Consider the following 21462-nt stretch of genomic DNA (forward strand, 5'->3'; position numbering starts at 1 on the left):
TGTGACGACTGTTAATAGTGTTGTAAATGGTGAGTTAATGTTACAAGGAGTCAACAGGCACATACTGTTCAAACACTGATAAGTGTATTAACAGTAAGCTACTTAGGTAATACGACTCGACTGTGTGTTTAAAATTTCTAAAGTGCCAAAATTAAATAGCAGGTGATTTTTACACATTGTCTTCTGATAGATCGTTGCTGAAATGCCATGTACAGTGTTAAAATAATCTAATCAGGATAAATTATATTCATTCATTTTCTGCAGCGCTTATTTAGTATATACTGAACCGCTTTTATCCTCATTAGGGTCACGGGGGGATGCTGGAGCCTATCCCAGCTAACTCCGGGCCAGAGGCGGGGGACACCCTGAAACGGTGGCCAGCCGATCGTAGGACACAAGGAGACGGACAATCATGCACACTCACACCCATACCTAGGGTCATTTTAGAGTGTCCAATGTGGGAGAAAACCGGAGTACCACTCGCTCCACGGGGCCGCTCTTACATATATAGTGTCAGTGGCGGTCCGTGCATTTTCTCGTAGCCCCTTCAACGAATCAGTCCGACCCTCAAAAACTATTTTATGGCTATAAAACCTCGACTGCAGCTACAGCTGTGACACATAAAAATAATCAATAAATCAATGCACAAAAACGGGGTAAAATCCACTTCCCAGCAGCATTTAATGATTAAATACAAATACTGGAGCTTTTCAGACATTACAACCGGGCCAGGGGGGGATTTTCCCGGGAAAAGACAGCGATGAACGTCAATGGCGTACCGGCAAACATTGCCTGAAAATGGGGTAAAATCCAGCCGAAAACAGCATTTATTGATTAAATACAAATACTGGAGCTTTTTAGACATCAGAACCAGGCCCAGAGTATATTTTCCCCGGGAAAACGACAGCGATGAAAGTCGATACGTCCATATACGTCCATACGTGAAACGGCAAAAATTGCCCTAAAATGGGGTAAAATCCACTTCCTAGCAGCATTTATTGATTAAATACAAATACTGGAGCTTTTCAGATATTACAACCGGGCCAGGGAGGTGATTTCCCCGGGAAAAGACAGCGATGGATGTCAATGGCGAAACGGCAAAAATTGCACTAAAATGGGGTAAAATCCACTTCCTAGCAGCATTTAGTGATTAAATACAAATACTGGAGCTTTTCAGACATTACAACCGGGCCATGGGGGTGATTTTCCCGGGAAAAGACAGCGATGGATGTCAACGGCGAAACTGCAAAAATTGCACTAAAATGGGGTAAAATCCACTTCCTGGCAGCATTTAGTGATTAAATACAAACACTGGAGCTTTTCAGATATCAGAACTTGGCCCACAATTGAAATATTATTTAGGAATATAGCCATATTTTACTCACCAAAAATCCTTTTTAATAATAATAATAATAATAATAATCGGACATAGGCCCCTGTTGTCGTTATCACAACACAAAAAAAGCCTACTTGTCATCACACGCAGAAACTGCGTGTGACGAAATTGATGGTGCTTCTCCATAAGCTACGTTTCCTCGGCAAAAGACCTAAATCTACGTTTACTCGGCAAAATGGCATTCTGCTATTGTGGATACAGGTCGCTTACCTCTCGCTTACCTCTCACTGTCTTCCACTTACCTTACTTCAGTCAGCTAGTAGGAGGCCGATCACCACGCAAACCTCTTTATATTACCGCAGAAGGGAATGTGTGTTATGTTACCGCGAGTTTAGATTTCTGATGGATGTGGGGAAAAAACTGTCCTTAAGCCTATTTGTCCGTGCTTTGTGGGACCTATAGCGTCTGCCAGAGGGCAGCAGCTGGAACAGATTGTGACCAGGGTGGTAAGGGTCCCCTATGATGTTCTTGGCTCTGCTGAGGTAACGAGGGCTGGCAATGTCTTCCAGTGAGGGCAGAGAGCAGCCGACAATCCTCTGGGCAGTGTTAATCACTTTCTGCACGGCCTTTTTGTCTGCCGCCGTGCTTCCAGCGTACCACACTGTGATGCCGTACGCCAGGATGCTCTCTACAGTGGTTTTATAGAAGGTTATCAGAAGCTTGGTGGCCAAGTTGTTCTTCCTAAGTACCCTGAGGAAATTGAGTCGTTTCTGAGCCTTCTTCACCACTGCCGTGATGTTTGTAGACCATGAGAGCTTATCCGTGACGTGGACCCCCAGGAATTTAAAGGACTGGACCCTGTCTACACATACTCAATTTATGAGGAGTGGGGCCAGATCTGTGCCGTGTTTGCGAAAGTCCAGTATTATTTCTTTAGTTTTCGTGGTGTTCAGTGTGAGATTGTTCACCGAGCACCACGAAGACAAATTGTTGACCTCATCTCTGTAAGCCGACTCATCCCCTCCTGAGATGAGTCCGACCACAGTGGTGTCGTCAGCGAATTTGATGATGGCGTTAGACTGGTGGGTGGGTGTACAGTCGTATGTGTACAGGGAGTACAGAAGAGGACTCAGTACACAGCCTTGAGGGGAGCCAGTGCTTAGTGTAATGGAGGAAGAGAGGTGGGGACCAAGTCTAACAGTCTGTGGTCGGTTGGTCAAGAAGTTCTTTATCCAGCAGCAGATTGAAGAGGATAGTCCAAGGTGGGAGAGTTTGTCAGTCAGAATGTCCGGTTTTATGGTGTTGAAGGCTGAGCTATAGTCAATGAAGAGCATCCTCACGTAGTTCCCATGGTGTTCCAGGTGGCTCAGTGCTGTATGAAGAGCAATAGCAATAGCATCATCAGTGGACCTGTTTGCTCTATAAGCAAACTGGTGAGGGTCAATTGAGGGAGGGATTGTATTCCTGATATGGCGGGCTACCAACTTTTCAAAGCACTTCATGATCACAGGCGTGAGGGCAACAGGCCTATAATCATTCATGCTGCCAATGGTTGGCTTTTTGGGGACAGGGATGATGGTGGCAGATTTCAGACAAGATGGAATGATGGATTGTTGCAGGGAACAATTGAAAATGTTTGTGAAGACTCCTGCCAGCTGGTCAGCACAGGCTTTGAGCACCTTCCCAGGTACTCCGTCTGGGCCAGCAGCCTTCCTGGTGTTTACAGACCGCATTACCAGTCTCACTTCCTGTTCCCGGAACGTCAGTGAATTGCTGCAGGGTGGTGGTGGGGGTGTTGAGACTGGGTCTGATTTTTCAGTCTCAAAGCGGGCAAAGAAACGGTTAAATTTCTCCGCTAGTGAGGCATCTGCAATAACAGACATATTATTGTTATTGTAGTTGGTAATATGTCGTATGTCGTAACTGTACACAATATCCATCCTCCTTTCTTTCTTCCTTCTTTTATATCGGCATCGAAGCTAATGCAGAAAGTCGAGCCTGTCCTGTCGTATTTCTGGCACACTCTGTCTTGAAAATTGCTTTAAATCAACACAACAATATATTTGCTTGTGCAGCCTGCTCCAAATACAGTTTGGTAGCTCTGGCTAATGACTAGCCTCATAGTTGGTGAAATCGATGACGTATCCCTCCGCCTGCGGCAAGGCAATGACATATCCCTACGCCCGCGACAATACATTGTGGTGTTGCCAACTCGAAATCTGATTGGTTAAAGCAACAGTCTTATCGACGCTTGTTTAAAGCGGCAGAGCCCGCAGAACTGATTGTGAAGGCTTTGAGGCAGATTTCTGAACTTGGCAACAAATAATGGCTGAAATGTGATTGGTTAAATGCTTCAATATGAAAACACACATCTGGAAGCAGTGCAACCAGGGGGAAAAGCAATGAAAGGAAGCTAACAGACAATTTGGAATTATTTAATAAGTACTGATGGACAAATATAATATATGATTCAGATATTTCTTAGGCCAGCAGAGAAGGCCACCACTGTATAGTGTATATAGTATGTATGTATGTATGTATGTGTGTGTGTGTGTATATGTGTGTATGTGTGTATGTGTGTATGTGTGTATGTGTGTATGTGTGTATGTGTGTATGTGTGTATGTGTGTATGTGTGTATGTGTGTATGTGTGTATGTGTGTATGTGTGTATGTGTGTATGTGTGTATGTGTGTATGTGTGTAAGTGTGTATGTGTATGTGTGTATGTGTGTATGTGTGTATGTGTGTATGTGTGTATGTGTGTATGTGTGTATGTGTGTATGTGTGTATGTGTGTATGTGTGTATGTGTGTATGTGTGTATGTGTGTATGTGTGTATGTGTGTATGTATGTATGTATGTATGTATGTATGTATGTATGTATGTATGTATGTATGTATGTATGTATGTATGTATGTATGTATGTATGTATGTATGTATGTATGTATGTATGTATGTATGTATGTATGTATGTATGTATGTATGTATGTATGTATGTATGTATGTATGTATGTATGTATGTATGTATGTATATATATATATATATATATATATATATAGAGAGAGAGAGAGAGAGAGAGAGAAATCATAAAATCTGTGTGCGTGTGTATGTGACACGCTAAAGTGTTTAATTTATTAACGATCGCATGTTGGGGATGTTTGGATTGGATGTATATCGATATTCGATTATTGATGCCTTGGTGCCCATGCCAACAGTTTGAATTAGATTAGTTTGGAAAAATGTATGACTTTTTAGCGATTTATTTGCGGGATACTGCTGCAAAACAGTATTTGCACACCTGTCTATCAGTTAGAATTCCTCAAAATAAATGACCATAGATAGTAAGGCTGTTTTTCTTTAAATCGTCGCGGGCTAGGGGAGAGTAGTTAAGGTTAGTGGTTAAGGTTAGGATAGTCATGGATGACTATGCAAACAGTACCTACAAGCCATTGCACATAATTTTTAATAAAATAATTTTATTTATTGCCTTTTATTTTAATGTCAAAGTTCCTTCAAACAATCTGAAGTAAAAACTCTCTCTCTCATGATTATAATTTTGAGAGCGAGAGATTACCTGGTTGATCGCTTTCAACAGTAAAAACTATTTCTCTCTCATGATTATAATTTTGAGAACGAGCGAATCCCGAGACGAATTGTCTGTTGATGAAATGTCCGGCGACGAAGCGTCCGTTCGACGAAACATTCGGGGACGTAGTGTCCGTTGACGAAATGTCCGGTCACCTTCTCCTCCTTCAGCCATTGCGGGTTCACAAAACCGCTATTAAATCAACACAACAATATGTTTGCTTGTGCAGCTCGCTCCAGATACAGTTTGGTAGGTCTGGCTAATCCAATCTATTACTAGCCAATCATAGTTGGTGAAAGCAATGACGTATCCCTACGCCTGTGAGAAGGCCTTGGTGTCGCCAACTCAAAGTCTGATTGGTTAAAGCAACAGTTTTATTGACGCTTGTTCCATGCAGCAGAGCCTCCAGAACTGATTGTGAAGGCCTCAAGGCAGATTTCTGACCCTGGCAACAAATAATGGCTGAAATGTGATTGTTAGATGCTTAAATATGAAAACACACCTGGAAGCAGCGCAACCAGGGGAAAAGCAATAAAAGAATGCTGACAGACAATTTGGAATTATTTAATAAGTATTCATGGACAAAACATAATTAACATCAGTCTGTGATTCAGATATTTTTTTAGGCCACTAGAGAAGGCCTTGCAGGCCCTGACGGTCCATGGCCGGGTAATAGACAATTTATCATCCAAAAGCCAAAAGAAAAACTTAGATCTGAAATATTTTTGGTAGCGTTTCGAGATTTACCTCACTAAAAAGGTAGCATATTGTGTTTAATAAGAAGAAGAGCATATGAACTATACATACATTGCCTGAAGCACACAGTTATTTTTACTTGTTAATATTAACAGTTGGACATTTTTTCATTGGTGAAACAGTTAACACTTACCCTTTTTTATCTACTCACAAATGAGGCAAAGCCAAGCAAGACCTTTCCATTATGCGTTTTTCTTTTTCTTTGCTTTGTACTGAATAACATGGCGATAAAACGTGATACCTACAAGCATAAATTTAAACTTTGTTAATTTGCCGTGATACAGATGAGTAGACGGAAGTGTTTGAAGATTAGATAAGATTTCAGAGTGATTGTTTGCTCACATGAGAAAATCAGATTAAGAGGAAGATGGGGGAGGGAATTACATATCTTACTAGCCTACTACTGGACAGAATTCCACTACAAGGAACTCCAAACGCCATATATGCTTGAAAAATTGTTGTGTTGTGCCTTTTTGTGACAGTAGAGCTTAAAGGTAACATTGATAACAAACTGTGAAATGTATAAGGAGGCTGTTGTATTTTTCGCCTTCCTTCACTTTGGAATCCCACAAAGCAAAATACAAACACATTAAGCAAAAGTCATTTCAGTTATACCTTGACATACGAGTGCACCGACATACGAGCAATTTGAGATCCGAGTAAAATTTCGAGCAAATATTTAGCTTGAGATACGAGACAAATTTTGATATACGAGCATAAAGCCAGGGGTGGCGGACGCAAGAGGCTGCTTTTGAGAACAGCATGGACACTGTCTTTCTAGCCACAACTCCCTCGTGTAAATGTCTCTACGAGCACTGGGCAGAGCGTTGCATTTTTTCCGTGTTTTTCCCTGTTAGTCAGTGCCAAATAAAGGGAACAACAATGGTGTACACATGGTGGAGCTTGCTCGCCAATACGAGAGGAGTACTACTTCAAGTTGGCAAGTGGTCGTGCGTTATCCTATTGTGAGGACATTTGTGTGCATCCTTATTTGAATATTTTGAAGGGAAGACAAAAGGAAACAATCCTTGATACGTCCTTTTAAAAACTCCGGCTGAAAGCCAATGTGGAAGCGGGGCAAATAGAGCCAACCCCCAGAAGAAAGGTAAAAAAATGAAAACAAAATTAGAATTAAGTTTAGCGTTAGGTGTTAGATCTGTAATACAACTTCAGGAACAGGCAAAGAAAGAGTGAGACCAATTTAAAGGAAATAAGTTTATTACCAGACTGCAGGATGGGGAGAGAGCTCCAACAGCTGTGAAGGCACAGTTTGTTGTCTTTGCAACTCTCTCAGAACGAACAGTGGGTGAGTATTTATATAGGAAAACAGGGTACATTTTCTATGACAACGACCAAACTTTGGGCAAAGTCTGATTAATCAGTGTCAAGTCTCTATGACATCAACCAAACTTTGGGCAAAGTCTGATTAATCAGTGTCAAGTCTCTAGGACAACGACCAAACTTTGGGCAAAGTCTGATTAATCAGTGTCAAGTCTCTATGACAACGACCAAACTTTGGGTAAAGTCTGATTAATCAGTGTCAAGTCTCTATGACAACGATGTTTCTTTACTTACAAAAACTGATACAATATGAAGAAGAAATTGCAAAGCGACTTTGTAATCTCATCTTACATAAGTTTAAATGAAACAAATTTTTGAGTGTTTGTATCGTACTCAAAGTTAATTTAAATTTGTTTGTTATGTTACGAGCGCATTGCCGTGCAAAAAGTCTCTCTCTCTGTCCCTCTCTCTCCTCTCCACGTAATCCGTCTAATTATAGTAGTATTCAACATCATATACACGTTATTTGTTATTCTGTTAATAGATGGTCAATTAGAACAAATAAAAATGTTTTTCCATTCAAATATCAAGGTTTTTTTTCAGAGGATTGGAACGAATTAATTTGTTTTTATTTCATTTCTATGAAAAACGTTGATTTGAGATACGAGTAAATCGACATACGAGCTCAGTCCCAGAACTCATTCAGCTTGTATCTCAAGCTACCACTGTACTGCATTACTGAATGAGTTATTCCAGCAAATATGACTACAAACGGTCCGAATTTGTTGACCGGTTGAAATTTAAAAGCCAATTCATTCTTTCCAAAACAGGCCTCTTTGGAAGGAATGTACTGTAACTTCCACTGCAGTCTATCAGTCTGGACTACAGGCAAGAGAAGTCTATGCTGGTTCTTGAGCTAAGAGAGTCCACTGACTAGTCAGTAAGGAATGCCAGCATCAAGGTTCCCACTGGCCGGAGATAGAACTCCCAGGCCGAGGTTGGCCAAGCCATCATAGACTGCAGCATGAGGAGATCATGGGCAGAGTCTAGGCAGGAAGACCAGGGCTAGGATGGGGAGAAGGACCACGATTATGGTCCAGAGCTAACCGTAAGGAGAGGAAGGAGATGGTGGTGGCAGAGGTGACCAGGATGGGGAAAGAGCACTATAAGATGAAGGCTGTGTCACAGGGCTGACAAGGAAGCTGGACAACCTGGGAGGGAGTTGTCAACCAAAACATCAGTTGGTCCGACTTGTGGAAGATCCCGCAGGCAAGGATCAGCTTCCTCATTCGCGCAACCAACAACACGCTTCCCTGTCCTCGTAACCTCCACCAATGGTTCGGGAATGAGGTATGCTGCGCACTTTGCAATGCTCTCAACGCTAGCCTCCAGCACATCTTGTCAGGCTGCAAGACTGCACTTTCTTAGGGGTGCTACAGACAACACCATGACCAGGTCCTGAGGAAACTAGCTGAAGTGCTGGAGGGACGCCGACAAAGCAGTAAAAAAATCACCACCAACAGAGATCCACACCAACTTCGCCACGGAAGGGAGGGGGGGAGAGAAACCGAGCCAAGAGAGACACTAATGCCCCTTTCCCATGGTCAGGAGTGGGACAAGAGGGTCGACCTCAACAGGCAGCTCCCATTCCCCACAGAGATCATTACCACATCACTCCGCCCAGACATTGTTGTATGGTCCTCCAAGGCAAGAGCAGTGCACCTCATAGAACTAAGAGTACCATCAGAAGAGGGGATTGAGGCCACCTTCGAGCGCAAGAAGGCCAAATACTTGGAGCTCAAAAAGTCCTTTATTGTCATCATTCAACAGCTGAGTATAACGAAATTAGTGGTGCTACTCCACAAGGTGCGTGTTTCAATAAAAACATAAATACAGTGGTACCTCAACATACGAGCACCTTTACATACGAACAGCTCGAGATACGAGGAAAATTTTCGAGCAAATAATTATCTCTAGATACGGGAAAAATTTCGAGATACGAGAAAGCCAGGTGGCCAAAACATGAGAGGCTGTTTATCATTGTAGTGCACTGTCTTTTTTGCCGCATCTCTTTCATGTATAACAGATATCTACGAGCACTGGGAAGAGCGTTGCATTTTTTTCAGTGATTTTTTTCCGTCACTCAGCGCGAATGGCGGAGAGATCGCTGTTACGAGGAGTAGTATATATTACTTCTCGTTGGCAAGTGGTCGTGCGTTATCCTATTGTGAGGACATTTGTGTGCATCATTTTCGGAATATTTTGAAGGGAATACAAAAGCAAACAGCACATCGATAGAAAAAGCAGGGTGGAGGCGGGGCAAATACAGCCAACTCGGCCGGTATCAAACTTAAATACAAAATTAGAATTAAGTTTAGTGTAAGGTTAGATTAAACTTATTTTTGAGTGTCTGCATCGTAATACAAGTTCATTTAAATTCGTTTATGTTATTAAACGAGCGTGTTGCCGTGCAAAAAGCGTCCCCCCACCCCTCCGTCCCCCTCTCTCTGTCCGTCAATCTCTCTCTTTCCCCCTTTCGAAAATTAGAATTAAGTTTAGTGTAAGGTTAGATTAAATTTATTTTTGAGTGTGTATGCATCGTAATCCAAGTTCATTTAAATTTGTTTATGTTATTAAACGAGTGTGTTGCCGTGCAAAAAGCGCCCCCCCTTCTCTACCCCCCTCTCTCTGTCCTCTCTCTCTTTCCCTTCCTGCAAAATCCGTATAATTTTAGTACTATTAAACACATGTTATTACTATTAAACACATTTTATTATTATTAAACCACTAGTTATGTGTCACTTTGTTGTTACCACCCATACAAGCTCAATCCCGGAACGAATTAAGCTCGTATGTAAAGGTACCGGGCTAGGTAATTCTAAAATATGGCACAGTCTAAGATATTGCACATTGTTATTGCACACCCCGAAGTTTTTGCACAGAAGGGATTGTGTAAGTCGTGCTAATGCAAGTTCAGAGCCCTGATGGCTCTGGGGGAAAAAACTGTCCCAAAGTCTATTTGTCCGTGTTTTGTGAGACCTGTAGCGTCTGCCAGAGGGCAGCAGCTGGAACAGGTTGTGACCAGGGTGGTAAGGGTCCCTAACAATGTTCCCGGCCGGCTCTGCTGAGGTAGCGAGGAGTGGCAATGTCATCCAGTGAGGGCAGAGAGTAGCTGATGATCTTCTGGGCGGTGTTGGTCACTCTCTGCATGGCTTTTCTGTCTGCTGCCGTGCTTCCAGCGTACCACACTGTAAAGCAGTATGCCAGGATGCTCTCCACAGTGGCTCTATAGAAGGTTACCAGAAGCTTAGTGTCCAAGTTGTCAAAGTTGCTTTTGGGCCTTCTTCACTACTGGCGTGGTGTTGGTAGACCAGGAGAGCTTGTCCATGACGTGGACGCCCAGGACTTTGAAGGACTGGACCCTGTATACGCATACTCCATTTATGCTGAGTGCCAGGAAAAGTTGCCCGCAAATTGGCTGGAAGTGCACCATCTACCCAGTCGAGGTTGGCTGCCAAGGCTACGTCAGGTTGTCAACAACACGCCTCCTGAGGGAACCAGGGGTGACTGGAGTCAGCCTGAGGAAGGCCATAAAAGAGCACGCAGAAAGCCAGCTTTTGGCTCTGGCTTAGGAGGAAGGACAGGATCGGGGTAAACAACAGCTAACCCAAACAACAGCTGCAGGAGACAACAGCCATCAGCTGCAAGGGGTGACAGGGAGACGTCTCTGTCACTGCTCCGCCATCAGGAGATGTTCTAGGATTAAAGGAGCGAAACATCAATGAACAGTGGTTCCTGGCTGATGACCCTGTAGCTGACCCGTGGGCACCGGAGGAGGTGCGACAGGCAGCAATGCCAAGCAGGAAAAAAACACCTACCTGTACATCAATTAAGAGTTGGAACATAAACACACAATTCATGTTATGAGTGATGATCTAATATTTGTGTCATTTGAGACTTGGTAGGGTTCGGTTTACGGCTACAACAATGGTACTCATTACATATTACCAGTGTTGTCAGGTACATTTGAAAAGAAAAGAGTTATTGTTAAAGTTACTTCTTGAAGAAGTAACAAAATTACTTTACTCGTTATTCAAATATGAAAATACACACCGACATTGACTTACGACCAACACGACTTACCTCTGTATGACTTTACAATTGTAAAAGTCGTGAACAATGATTCATAACATTGTGTTGCGTATGACAGTTGTTAGCACTGCCGCCAGCGTCACCATCTTAAGAGGCCAATCAGGAGATGATGCTGCTTGACTTTCTAACTGCTCAATGTGGCGTTAACAGTAGTAAAGTATGACCATGCTCCTAAGTCCTTCAACCCCTACCTCAAGAAGGACCCGATGACTGCCTGTAACTACTTTACGTTACACTATACTCTAATTGACCCTAACTGACCTGACTCTACCCTAAACTACTACTCTGGCTCTACTCTGCTTTGCTCTGCTTGGCTCGACTCGGGCTCGGGCCCGGCTCTCCTCTGTACTTTGTACAGTTATGGAGAAAGAGAGAGAGAGAGAGAGAGAGAGAGAGAGAGAGAGAGAGAGAGAGAGAGAGAGAGAGAGACAGCGAGAGAGCGAGAGAGAGAGCGAGAGAGAGCGAGAGAGAGCGAGAGAGAGAGAGAGAGAGAGAGAGAGAGAGAGAGAGAGAGAGAGAGAGAGAGAGAGAGAGAACGTTTATGAGGCTAGTCCAGTGGTTCTTAACCTTGTTGGCTACCAAACCCCACTAGTTTCATATCCGCATTCACCGAAACCCACCAGTTTCATTCACGCATTCACCGAACCGTACTTTAGCGTAAGATGATTTTTTTTTTTCAAATTCAAGATATATAAATTCATCGCAGCACTGATTGGCCAAGCAATGTCAGGGGATCATCTGCAGCCGATGTGGTAAAGCGGGGCATGTTGTCGTGAATAGACATGCTGAGTCGATGCGTCTTGACCTCCGTGGCAGAGGCTCCACCGAACTCCTGAGACCGTCTCACCGAACCCATAGGGTTCAATCGAACACAGGTTAAGAACAACTGGGCTAGAGTAATGTGCTCTCCAGAGCTGACCAGAAGCAGTTTAGATTTAAGTTGGGAATTTTTCGGATCTACACAAGGAGGTGAATTTGTTACCAATCAACAGTAACCCTAACCCCCTAACCCTCATGTCTGATTTAACATAAGAAGAAACTCTATGCAAAATAACTTAACAAGAAATAGCAATTTTGTAAGGTAGAAGTGACTGCAAAGAAGAAATGTATGTCCAGCCAATAGACAGCTTAGTCAAAAAATTTCAGACATATTTCTATACCAGTTGCTCTGTATATTACGGCCAGAGAGACAATAAGTCAGAATTGAGAAGAATAGAAAGGACTATATTTATCTTGAGCAATGTTCCCAAATGATTGTTCACCCAAAGTGTTTTTTACATTCACCAAAAGTACATTAAAGTGAAATGACTTTTGAGTTTACAGTAAGGTTTAGTCTATGTGAAATCCAGGTGTTTAGTTTGAACATGAATCTGTTTTTCTATTGTTCGAATGTCATCAGTTGAAAATAAAGTTTAATTGTACACTTTCTTATCTAGGGTAAGCTTCATTGTTCTTCGCGTCACACGATATAACATGATAATTCATGAGATAGATAGATATTTTGAAAGCATTCATATGCCACCCAATGACACAGTGTTTTTTCTCCCTGACTTCGGTGTTGGCGGTCTGTGCTCGATTCCCACTTGGTGGCGGAGTGATTGTAAACAGGAATGTGATGGATTGTCTGTTTCACTGTGCCCTGCGATTGGCTGGCAGCCAATTTGAGGTGTTTCTTGCCTGATGTCTGTTGTTGGCTGGGATAAGTTCCAGCGACCTTGTGAGGATATGCATTATGGCGGATGAATATGTGAATCATTCATTAATTTTCCATACAATCTCACAAAGGTCGTGGGGGTTACTGGAGCCAATCCCACCCAACTATGGCCAGCAGGCCACACAACTGTTTACACTCACATACATAGTGGCAATTTAGAGCAGGGATGGCCAAGTCCGGTCCTTTAGAGGCCCTATCCAGTCTGTTTTCCATATCTCCCTCCTCTACCACACCTGAATCAAATGATCCACTCATCAGCAAGCTGACCAGAAGCTTCATACCGATCCCGATTATTTGATTAATGTGTGTTGGTGGAGGGAGACATGGAAAACAGACTGGATAGGGGCTCTCGAGGACCGAAATTGGCCACCCCTGATTTAGAGTGCAAGTTATATATTGGCAAAACATCACATTGCAAAAAATAAATCGCTAGCACATTAAGAGGATTTTAAAAAGAGATAATTATGTTTTCAACCTTTTTTGTGTTTGATCCATGGCTTCAGTCCATTTTTTAAGCATTCACACCTGCATTCTGTTGTCATTTACGTCAGGCATTTCCTTTGTATAGGTCTATAGTGCTGTTTCTTTAGGTAAGGTTAGTGTTTTTGAGTGTTTACGAGCACACGGAAGTCAAATGCCTTGCCACTCGCCTTGGATGTTTTGAATGGATTTATCGTAATGCTTGGAATATGGGGGGGAGGCTATTTTTAGGGTGAGCGTCCGCTGGGTTGATCGCAATAAGTAACGTGTCTGCAAGAAATAAAACCAGTCACTCAAGCGGTCAGGGTCATACAAAAATTTGCATTTAGTGCACAAACAAGACGCATTGATCGATTCGGCGTATCGACCATTTTAGAGAAAAATTTAGACTTTTAAGTGCGCGCAATAGGTGTGAAAATACAGGAATCTTTACCTCCGCAAGTCTACATTATCCGTATCCCAAATATGGAGGAGCAAGAAGATAAGGATAAACTAAAGACAGGAGAACTGAAAAGACAAACACGCACTGGTAAGAGTGAAGTGTGTAAAAGCTTCAAATTGATTGTTGCCTGTTCCGGCCGGGGCCGGGTCGCGGGAGAGACCTCGCTCGAGGCGGCGCATCATTCTTCTTCTCCGGTAAAATTGTTCTTATTTGGCGCATCATTCTTCTTCTCCGGTAAAATTCTTCTTATTTGGCACGTCATTCTTCTTCTTTGGTGAAATTCTTCTTTGGCACTGAGTGCCAGCCAATTCAGCGACGAAGAAGAAGCAGAGCTCTGACTTCCGACATTTTTCATCTCCCGTCTTTCGGCGTGAATTTTGACAATTTTCTGAACTTTTTATACTTAATATAAAATCCACGATGTACTGAAGCCTTTCCCTCAGGTGATCTACCTGGAGATCGACCAGTTGATCGCAATCGACGTAATGAGCACCCTTGCTATAGACAATTAAATATGATCTCAATGAACTGATCTTTCTAGAAAAAAAACCCTCCAATTTAATTGTCAAACTGTTAAAAGCTAGACTAAGCTTTTTAAAAAAAAGTTATCTTTCACTGGAGATTTCTGGCAATGTATTACAGCAGCTAAGTGTAACAATCTATTTTATGTGATGGCATTTCTGTATCATGTGACAGGGCCAAAATGTTTGGGTATTACGCTCTGCTGTGCATATCAAATCCACATGTTTTCTCAAACAAAATAGCAGTGTGCTGTTTGGCTAGCAGAGATCTCAGCGGAGCAGCACGGGGATGAAGAAAGACTTCAGTCTTCTCACTGATTATACAGCCACCATATGTTTCCTTTAATTTCTTCCATGCTGAATGAATGAAAGTATTTTTTTCTGCAGCCAGGTCAGAAAAAAAAGATGACAGGAGTATTTAGATTAATGAAATCTTTCAAGTGTTTTAATTCATTCATTTATTTTCTGAACCGCTTATCCTCAGGAGGGTCACGGGGGTGCTGGAGCTTATCCTAGCTGACTTCGGGCCTACCATGCATGTTTTTGGAATGTGGGAGGAAACCGGAGAAACCCAGAGAAAACCCACATAGAGCCAGGGAGAACATGCAAACTCCACACAGGTGGATCGACCTGGATCTGAACGCTGGGTGTTTACTGAATGGCAAATATATTATATTTACAACACTCGACTCTACAAGTACTCTTAGCAATTAAAAAATTTAACTCTGGAAAATTTAAGATTAAAACCAGAGTTTTTTTTACCGGTGCACTTTTGGCCACGCTGGGGCCAACAACGCTGGCTAAAAGCTTTTCATTGGCAACTCGTTGTTTGTTAAAGCAGTCTTCAGTAAAATGTTTTGGTCTATTTATCAAAGAAATGGATTATGGGTTGTATTTCAGCGAAGTCCAAATTTATCAAATTAAATAAAGTACCCGCTATGGTGATAGTGGAAAAATTGGCAGTTGTCTAGGTGTTTTACAGCCCATAATTTTTAGACAGATTTGTTGGATAAAATATAAAAACAGATGGTTGGTTGTACATTCCCGAGAAAAGAGTATGGCTTCAAAAGTAAACACAATTTACAAGAAGGAAAAAGAACTCATTGTCAATAAAGTTAAAAGTAATGCCTCTATTTTGCACGCTATTACAATTAGTTTCACAAAGACCATCTGAAAGATCCTCCCAGAAAAGAAGGATCACTTGACTGCTACCAACCCCCACCCTGCCTGTGACTAAATCCTGTCTTTCCATTAGGTGCTCCCTGGGAGCAGAACAGCTATCAAGCACTTAAAACTGGACTAAGACGCATTAAAAAAGGAACAGAGCATCACAAAGACCTCATAGAAGATGAATCACACAGGGCCTGTGGTTCAAAAGTCAACTAGATATTCATATACATACATAGTTGTCTCCTTTTGAAATATAAAATACTACAGTCTTCCCTAGATTATCGCGACTTCACTTCTTTGCGATTTTTTCTGCTATTATCTCATCTCGTCTCATTTTCTAAACTGCTTTATCCTCATTAGGGTTGCGGGGGATGCTGGAGCCTATCCCAGCTGACTCCAGGCCAGAGGCGGGGGACACACTGAAACGGTGGCCAGCCAATCACAGGGCACAAGGACACAAACAACCATCCACGCTCACACCCATACCTAGGGGCAATTTAGAGTGTCCAATCACCCTACCATGCATATTTTTGGAATGTGAGAGGAAACCGGAGCACCCGGAGGGAACCTAGGCAGGCCCTGGGAGAACATGCAAACTGTACACGAGTGGACCGACCAGGATTTGAACCCAGGACCCCAGAGCTGTGAGGCTGACGTACTAAACACTCGTTCCTGTGCTATTATTATTATTTTTTTAAAGGTTAGTTAAAATAGGGGTGACCCTACTTTGCAATTTTTCAATTATCGCAGCCATGTCTTGTCTACATTAACCGCGATATTCGAGGGATTACTGTATATAACAAGGAAATTATCTATGACACTAAAAGTTAAACTAAATATTAGGTTTATCTTGGAAATAAACTTATCGGCTCGCAATATGTACACAGGTGAATATAATTCCTTTCCATGAGAAGACTCTCAGACAGACAATCACATCAGCTACAGGACACAGAGAGCCTTCCTCTCGTGCCTTCCACCAGAGCCTTCTCTGAGAGTCGCCTAGAGATTTTTCAGAGTTGTCTGCCCAAAGTTTTCCTATAATCTTCTGCCTGAGTTTTCTGCTGCAAGGTGGTGAGAGAAAAACATAAATGTTAAATTGTGTGCACAATTAGGGGCTACTCAATGGCATAATGGTTCTTCCTTCTCACTTTGTGCGGGCAGTCTGGGTTCCATTACCACTCAACGGCAGTGTGATTGTGAGCATGAGTGATGTCTATTTGTATGTCCTACGACTGACTGGCAACCGGCTAGGGTGTAGTTTCCAGCAACCCCTGCAACACTCACAAGGATGGGCGGTACGGAAGACGAACCCAAAACCCCAACAAAATGTGACAGTAAACCCCTTAAGGGATGGATCCCAGACCTCCCAAAATCCAACTCCAATATCAAAACAAACACATGGACAGCTAGTCAAAACGGGCACTAGTGAGAGCATACCTGTCAACCTCTGCCGATAACTGCCCTTATAAATGATTATGATTCCCCTTACAAACCCCCAAAAAACCTTACAAACACTGTACGAGTCGTACGGTGTTTGTAAGGTTTTTGGGGTTTGTAAGGGGAATCATAATCATTTATAAGGGCAGTTATCGGCAGAGGTTGACAGGTATGTGAGTGGCTAGTCAGGACGGGCACTAGTGAGCTGTGAGCCGGAATGGGTACCCGCCAGAGGCTGCCGTGGTCATCCCACCCTTGAAGGCATTCGTCCAAAACCTGTACTTGAAAAAGGTCACCAGGATTCCATTCTCGAAGGCGGCCGCCGGGATTCGCCACTTGAAAGCAGCCGCCGGGATTTGCCTCTTGAAGGTGGCCACCGGGATTCACCGCTTGAAGGCAGCACCCGAGATTCGCCGCTTGAAGCCGGCCACCGGAATTCGCCGCTTGAATGCGGCTGCTGGCGCCCGACGCTCGAAAACCGTCACCAGAGTCCACTCCGCTCTTCTTCCCCTGCCGTGGTGCATGCCGCCATCATTGAGCGGGTGATGTGGACCGGCCGTCCTCCTCTGTGTCATGGCGAGGGCCTATCGGCTTGATTTCAATGTCTACCCTGGCCTCCCCGCAGACCTTCACGCGGAGGACCAGGATAGATGCCCAAACGACTCATTGTCCGAGGAGAGCCGACACCAGGGCCCAGCCCGTGAGAAATCAAAAAGGGAACTTCGAGCTCTGCTCACTGGGTTCGTGGTTTAGAGGAGTATTCTATCATGATAAGCCTTGTTTGGGTGCATAACGAGACAGAAACCAGGAAGCAGTAAAGTGCTGGTGCACAATTTAGGATTTTAATGACAAAAATAATCATACAAAAACAGTCAAGACAGGGATCAAAATGGTGACTAAACTGCAGGAGACGCACACCAACGAAGAGCCAACAACATGACTTACGTGATGGAGACCAAACAAAACACTAGATAACATTTAAAATACAAACACAAGGGCGATTATCAATCACACACACCTGGCCACGTAAGGAAAGGTAGAGCCCTGACGGACACAAGAGGCGAAATGCACACACAGCACACACAAGGAAAAACACGCACACATCCACCCAAAACCCTAACAAAATGTGACAATTCTAACAAAAAGCACAACCTTCAAACCTTTTTTTGAGCTTGCTTCTGGGCTTTTTGTCCACATTAAGATTAACCATTCATCCACACAAAAATGGACAATTAACGTCTGTGTTGATGTAATTTTTATGCCTGTTTTGCATCCTTTACCTATAACATTTTAATTAGCATTAGTTCTTTGTTGTCTGGGTTAGGGTTAATATCATTATCAGTTTGTATTTTTTAACACTGTAATATTTGTTTGCCAAATAAGTATACAGTTTAGAAAAAACCTCAGAAATAAAATTTCTTCATATCAGCAATACTAATTTCCGTACCGTTTATCCTCAGACGAAAGGGTCGTGGGTTGTGCTGGAGCCTACCCCAGCCATCCGGGCACCAGGGAGGGCACACCTAAATTGGTGCCCAGCCAATCTTAAGGCACATTCACTTATACCCATGGCATACTTAGTGTTCAACCAGCCTACCCTGCATGTTTTTGGGATGTGTGAGAAAACCAGAGTACCTGTAGAAAACCCACCCAAACCAACACGCTAACCACTAGCCCACCGACCCACTTCACTACAAATGATTTTTTCTTACGTTGCTAGTAGTACAGTATTTCCATTTTTTCTGTTTAAACCCACTCCAAAGCTTATATTATAAACACCCATTTTGTGAATTTCTTTTGGTTAAGTCAAAACAAACATTTAAAAAGAGCACATCCATACTTGGGTCTACTCTATTTCATGAAAGCATTTAGTGTTCCTTGATGGGTTAACAAATGTTCCTGTTTCTTGGGCCAAGTAATCAATTCATCGCATGGGACAAGCGATCAATATTTCATGCACAATTATACTAAGTTATGTCACTTAGAAAAAAATTAAACAATCTCCTGAATGAGAAAAAAATCTTCATTGGTTTTTATGGAGTGCAAGCACCATACCCACTGATTTTTTGTGTCCCTTGGAAAAATTGTTTCGTGTGGCAAAAAGTCAGTACCATTAACAAATAGTTCAATTGCTGAGGGAAGGTGTTGGGCTAGACCATGATTCCCACTAGTTTGATCTGGCTAGCACTCACTAATCTATATGATTTTTCCCCCAATAGATTTTAACAGTTAGCCTTATGTTGATAGTCTTTCTACTTGTTCGTTGAAAACACGCTCATTAAAAAATCTGACCATTTGTGAATTGGCAATTGATTTTTTAATTTGTATTGCATGTACACTACACAAATCTGAGCTGCCATAGCAAAGTCAGTCGCAGGGACCCATTATTATTTTTCCTCGGATTTTGGTAAAGTAAAAAAGAATCCCTTCCTAGCTTTCTAATGACATATCACCCATTTTATATAACATTGCAGCTGACGGAAATTGCAACTTCAAGTTTGTTTTTTTCTTATATCTATCTTGTATCTTGGATTTCCAAAATGAGAAGAAATCGAACTCGGAACATGGCACTTAGATTTTGTCACCTGTCCGAAGAAAGCATCAACATAGTGAGTGAGGACAAGCACCAAATTAAAAACAATCTGATTGAACCTTTTCATCAATCAAGGGGTGTTTTCCACAATCACATTTGAAGTTCAACATGGTTGTCATTATTCTCCGTTTCCTTTCAATCGCCACCTTTATGTTTATTATCATCAAACAAATACAGGTATGTGGACAGTATGTAGTACAATCCAATCTCATCCATTTGTAGCACTATCCAAATTGCAAACTTACAGCTGTCATTAAGGTGTCTTCAAAGAATCTGTAGAATCCGGTTTCCTCCCACATTCCAAAAACATGCATGGTAGGCTGATTGGATACTCTAAACTGCCCCTCGGTATGAGTGTGAGTGTGAATGGTTGTCCGTCTCCTTGTGCCCTGCGATCGCCTGGCCAGCGATTCAGGGTGTCCCCCGCCTTTATCCCGAAGTCAGCTGGGATGGGCTCGAACACCCGCAGCAATCCTAGTGAGGATAAGGCGGTTCAGAAAATGAATGAAAAAAAGGGTAACAGGGCCCGCTTATTCATTTCAACCGCATCAATAATTTTAAATATAGAATTCCGTGAAGAGAAACGGCGGATAAAAGAGTGTAGTTTTTGTTAGGAGCCTGCAATTGGAAACCAGCGGAGTGTCAATCAGGACACAGGACACTTTCGGGGGGAAAAACAGATGCAGGAAATGTATTGAACATTATCATATCTATATTTGTCAAAGCCTGCCAAGTCCAACCAACAATCTGTCAGTGTTTTTTTATGTGTTGTTTTCTTGTTTTGTGTTTTAAATTAAAGTAGTAAATGCATATTTTTCCAGACATCAATGATGTGACAGAGCAATAGGGGTTACAGCAGGCCCTTTTCCTTTTTCCAAGTAAATATCTGGTCATCTGAGCGTCCCTAACTGAGCTGTTACAGGCAATTAGTGGAGGAACAACTAGTATCGGTATCCCAGGGAGCACGGGGTGCTCACGAGAGAGTACCAACCACAACTGGAATCAATGTCACTGTTCAGACCATCACGCATTGCAGATTCACCATGTAGGATGCATTTGGTTTGGTTCCTCGTCATGTAAGGCCTCTATTGATTTGCATTTTTTTTCTGCAAATACTTGTCCAATCAAATAACGACACTTTCCTCAGGAAACTTCAGCCCTGCCTTGTGGGCCTCAAAACATTGTGTGAAATGATGTGTGTGTGCCCTACCACTTGAAGAGTCACGAAGCCGCCCCCGGGTTGTAGAGTTTCACTCGCCTGAGTTTGGTGCAAGCAGGCGCGGGCTCGATTCCCGCTGCTGGCGGTATGATTGTGAATGTGGATGGTCATTCGTTCTGTGTACCCTACGGCTGAATGGCGACCAGTCTAGGGTGTAGTATGCCTTTCGCCCGAAGTCAGTTGGGTTAGGCTCCAGCAACCCCCACAACCCTTTCGAGGATGAGGGGTATGGAAGATGAGTTAGTGATTGCGTGAGTGAGTGAGTGTGCGTGAGTGGATGAGTCTGTTGATTGGGTAGTTGAATTGGTGGGTTTATTGTTGGTTTTTTGGTAGGTGGGTTGGTTGGTGGGTAGGTGGGTGGTTGGTTTTGCGATGCCTGGTGGGTGGGCGGGCGAGTGAGTGAGTGAGCGAGCGAGTTTGAAATTTTCGCGGATGCACTGCTTCTTGATTGACAACTTCCCTACACTCTACTGGGCTCTCATTGGCTGTCTCAAAACAAACCTCCATGTTTCAACAACTCACCTACACTCTAATGGGCTCTCATTGGCTGTTGATGTTTCTTTGACTGCGGTTGTCTGCGTAAACTTATGCTTGGAATAATCTGTGGTCGAGTGCCTTCGATGGACTCGCAGTCGACAACAACTCTACATGTTTCAAGAGTCTCTTATGTTATTTTTACTGCTGGTCGTTATTTACAAAATTAATTGGTTCCATATCTTTTATCGTAACTTGAAAATTTCGTAAGTAGAGGTGTACTTTATTCTCTAATCCGTTACA

General features: G+C 42.8%; 1 protein-coding gene across 1 annotated transcript in view; it reads left to right on the forward strand.

The window, feature by feature from the left end:
- The first annotated feature begins 8544 nt into the window (after positions 1-8544).
- The window catches only part of LOC144075261 (piwi-like protein 2), a 39020-nt gene continuing 26102 nt past the window's right edge, over positions 8545-21462 (forward strand). Inside the window, 1 exon segment of the mRNA XM_077602119.1 lies at positions 8545-8823. Within this exon segment, the coding sequence (XP_077458245.1) occupies positions 8545-8823 (279 nt within the window).

Source organism: Stigmatopora argus, chromosome 6 (assembly GCF_051989625.1).
Source record: "Stigmatopora argus isolate UIUO_Sarg chromosome 6, RoL_Sarg_1.0, whole genome shotgun sequence".
Lineage (NCBI taxonomy): Eukaryota > Metazoa > Chordata > Actinopteri > Syngnathiformes > Syngnathidae > Stigmatopora > Stigmatopora argus.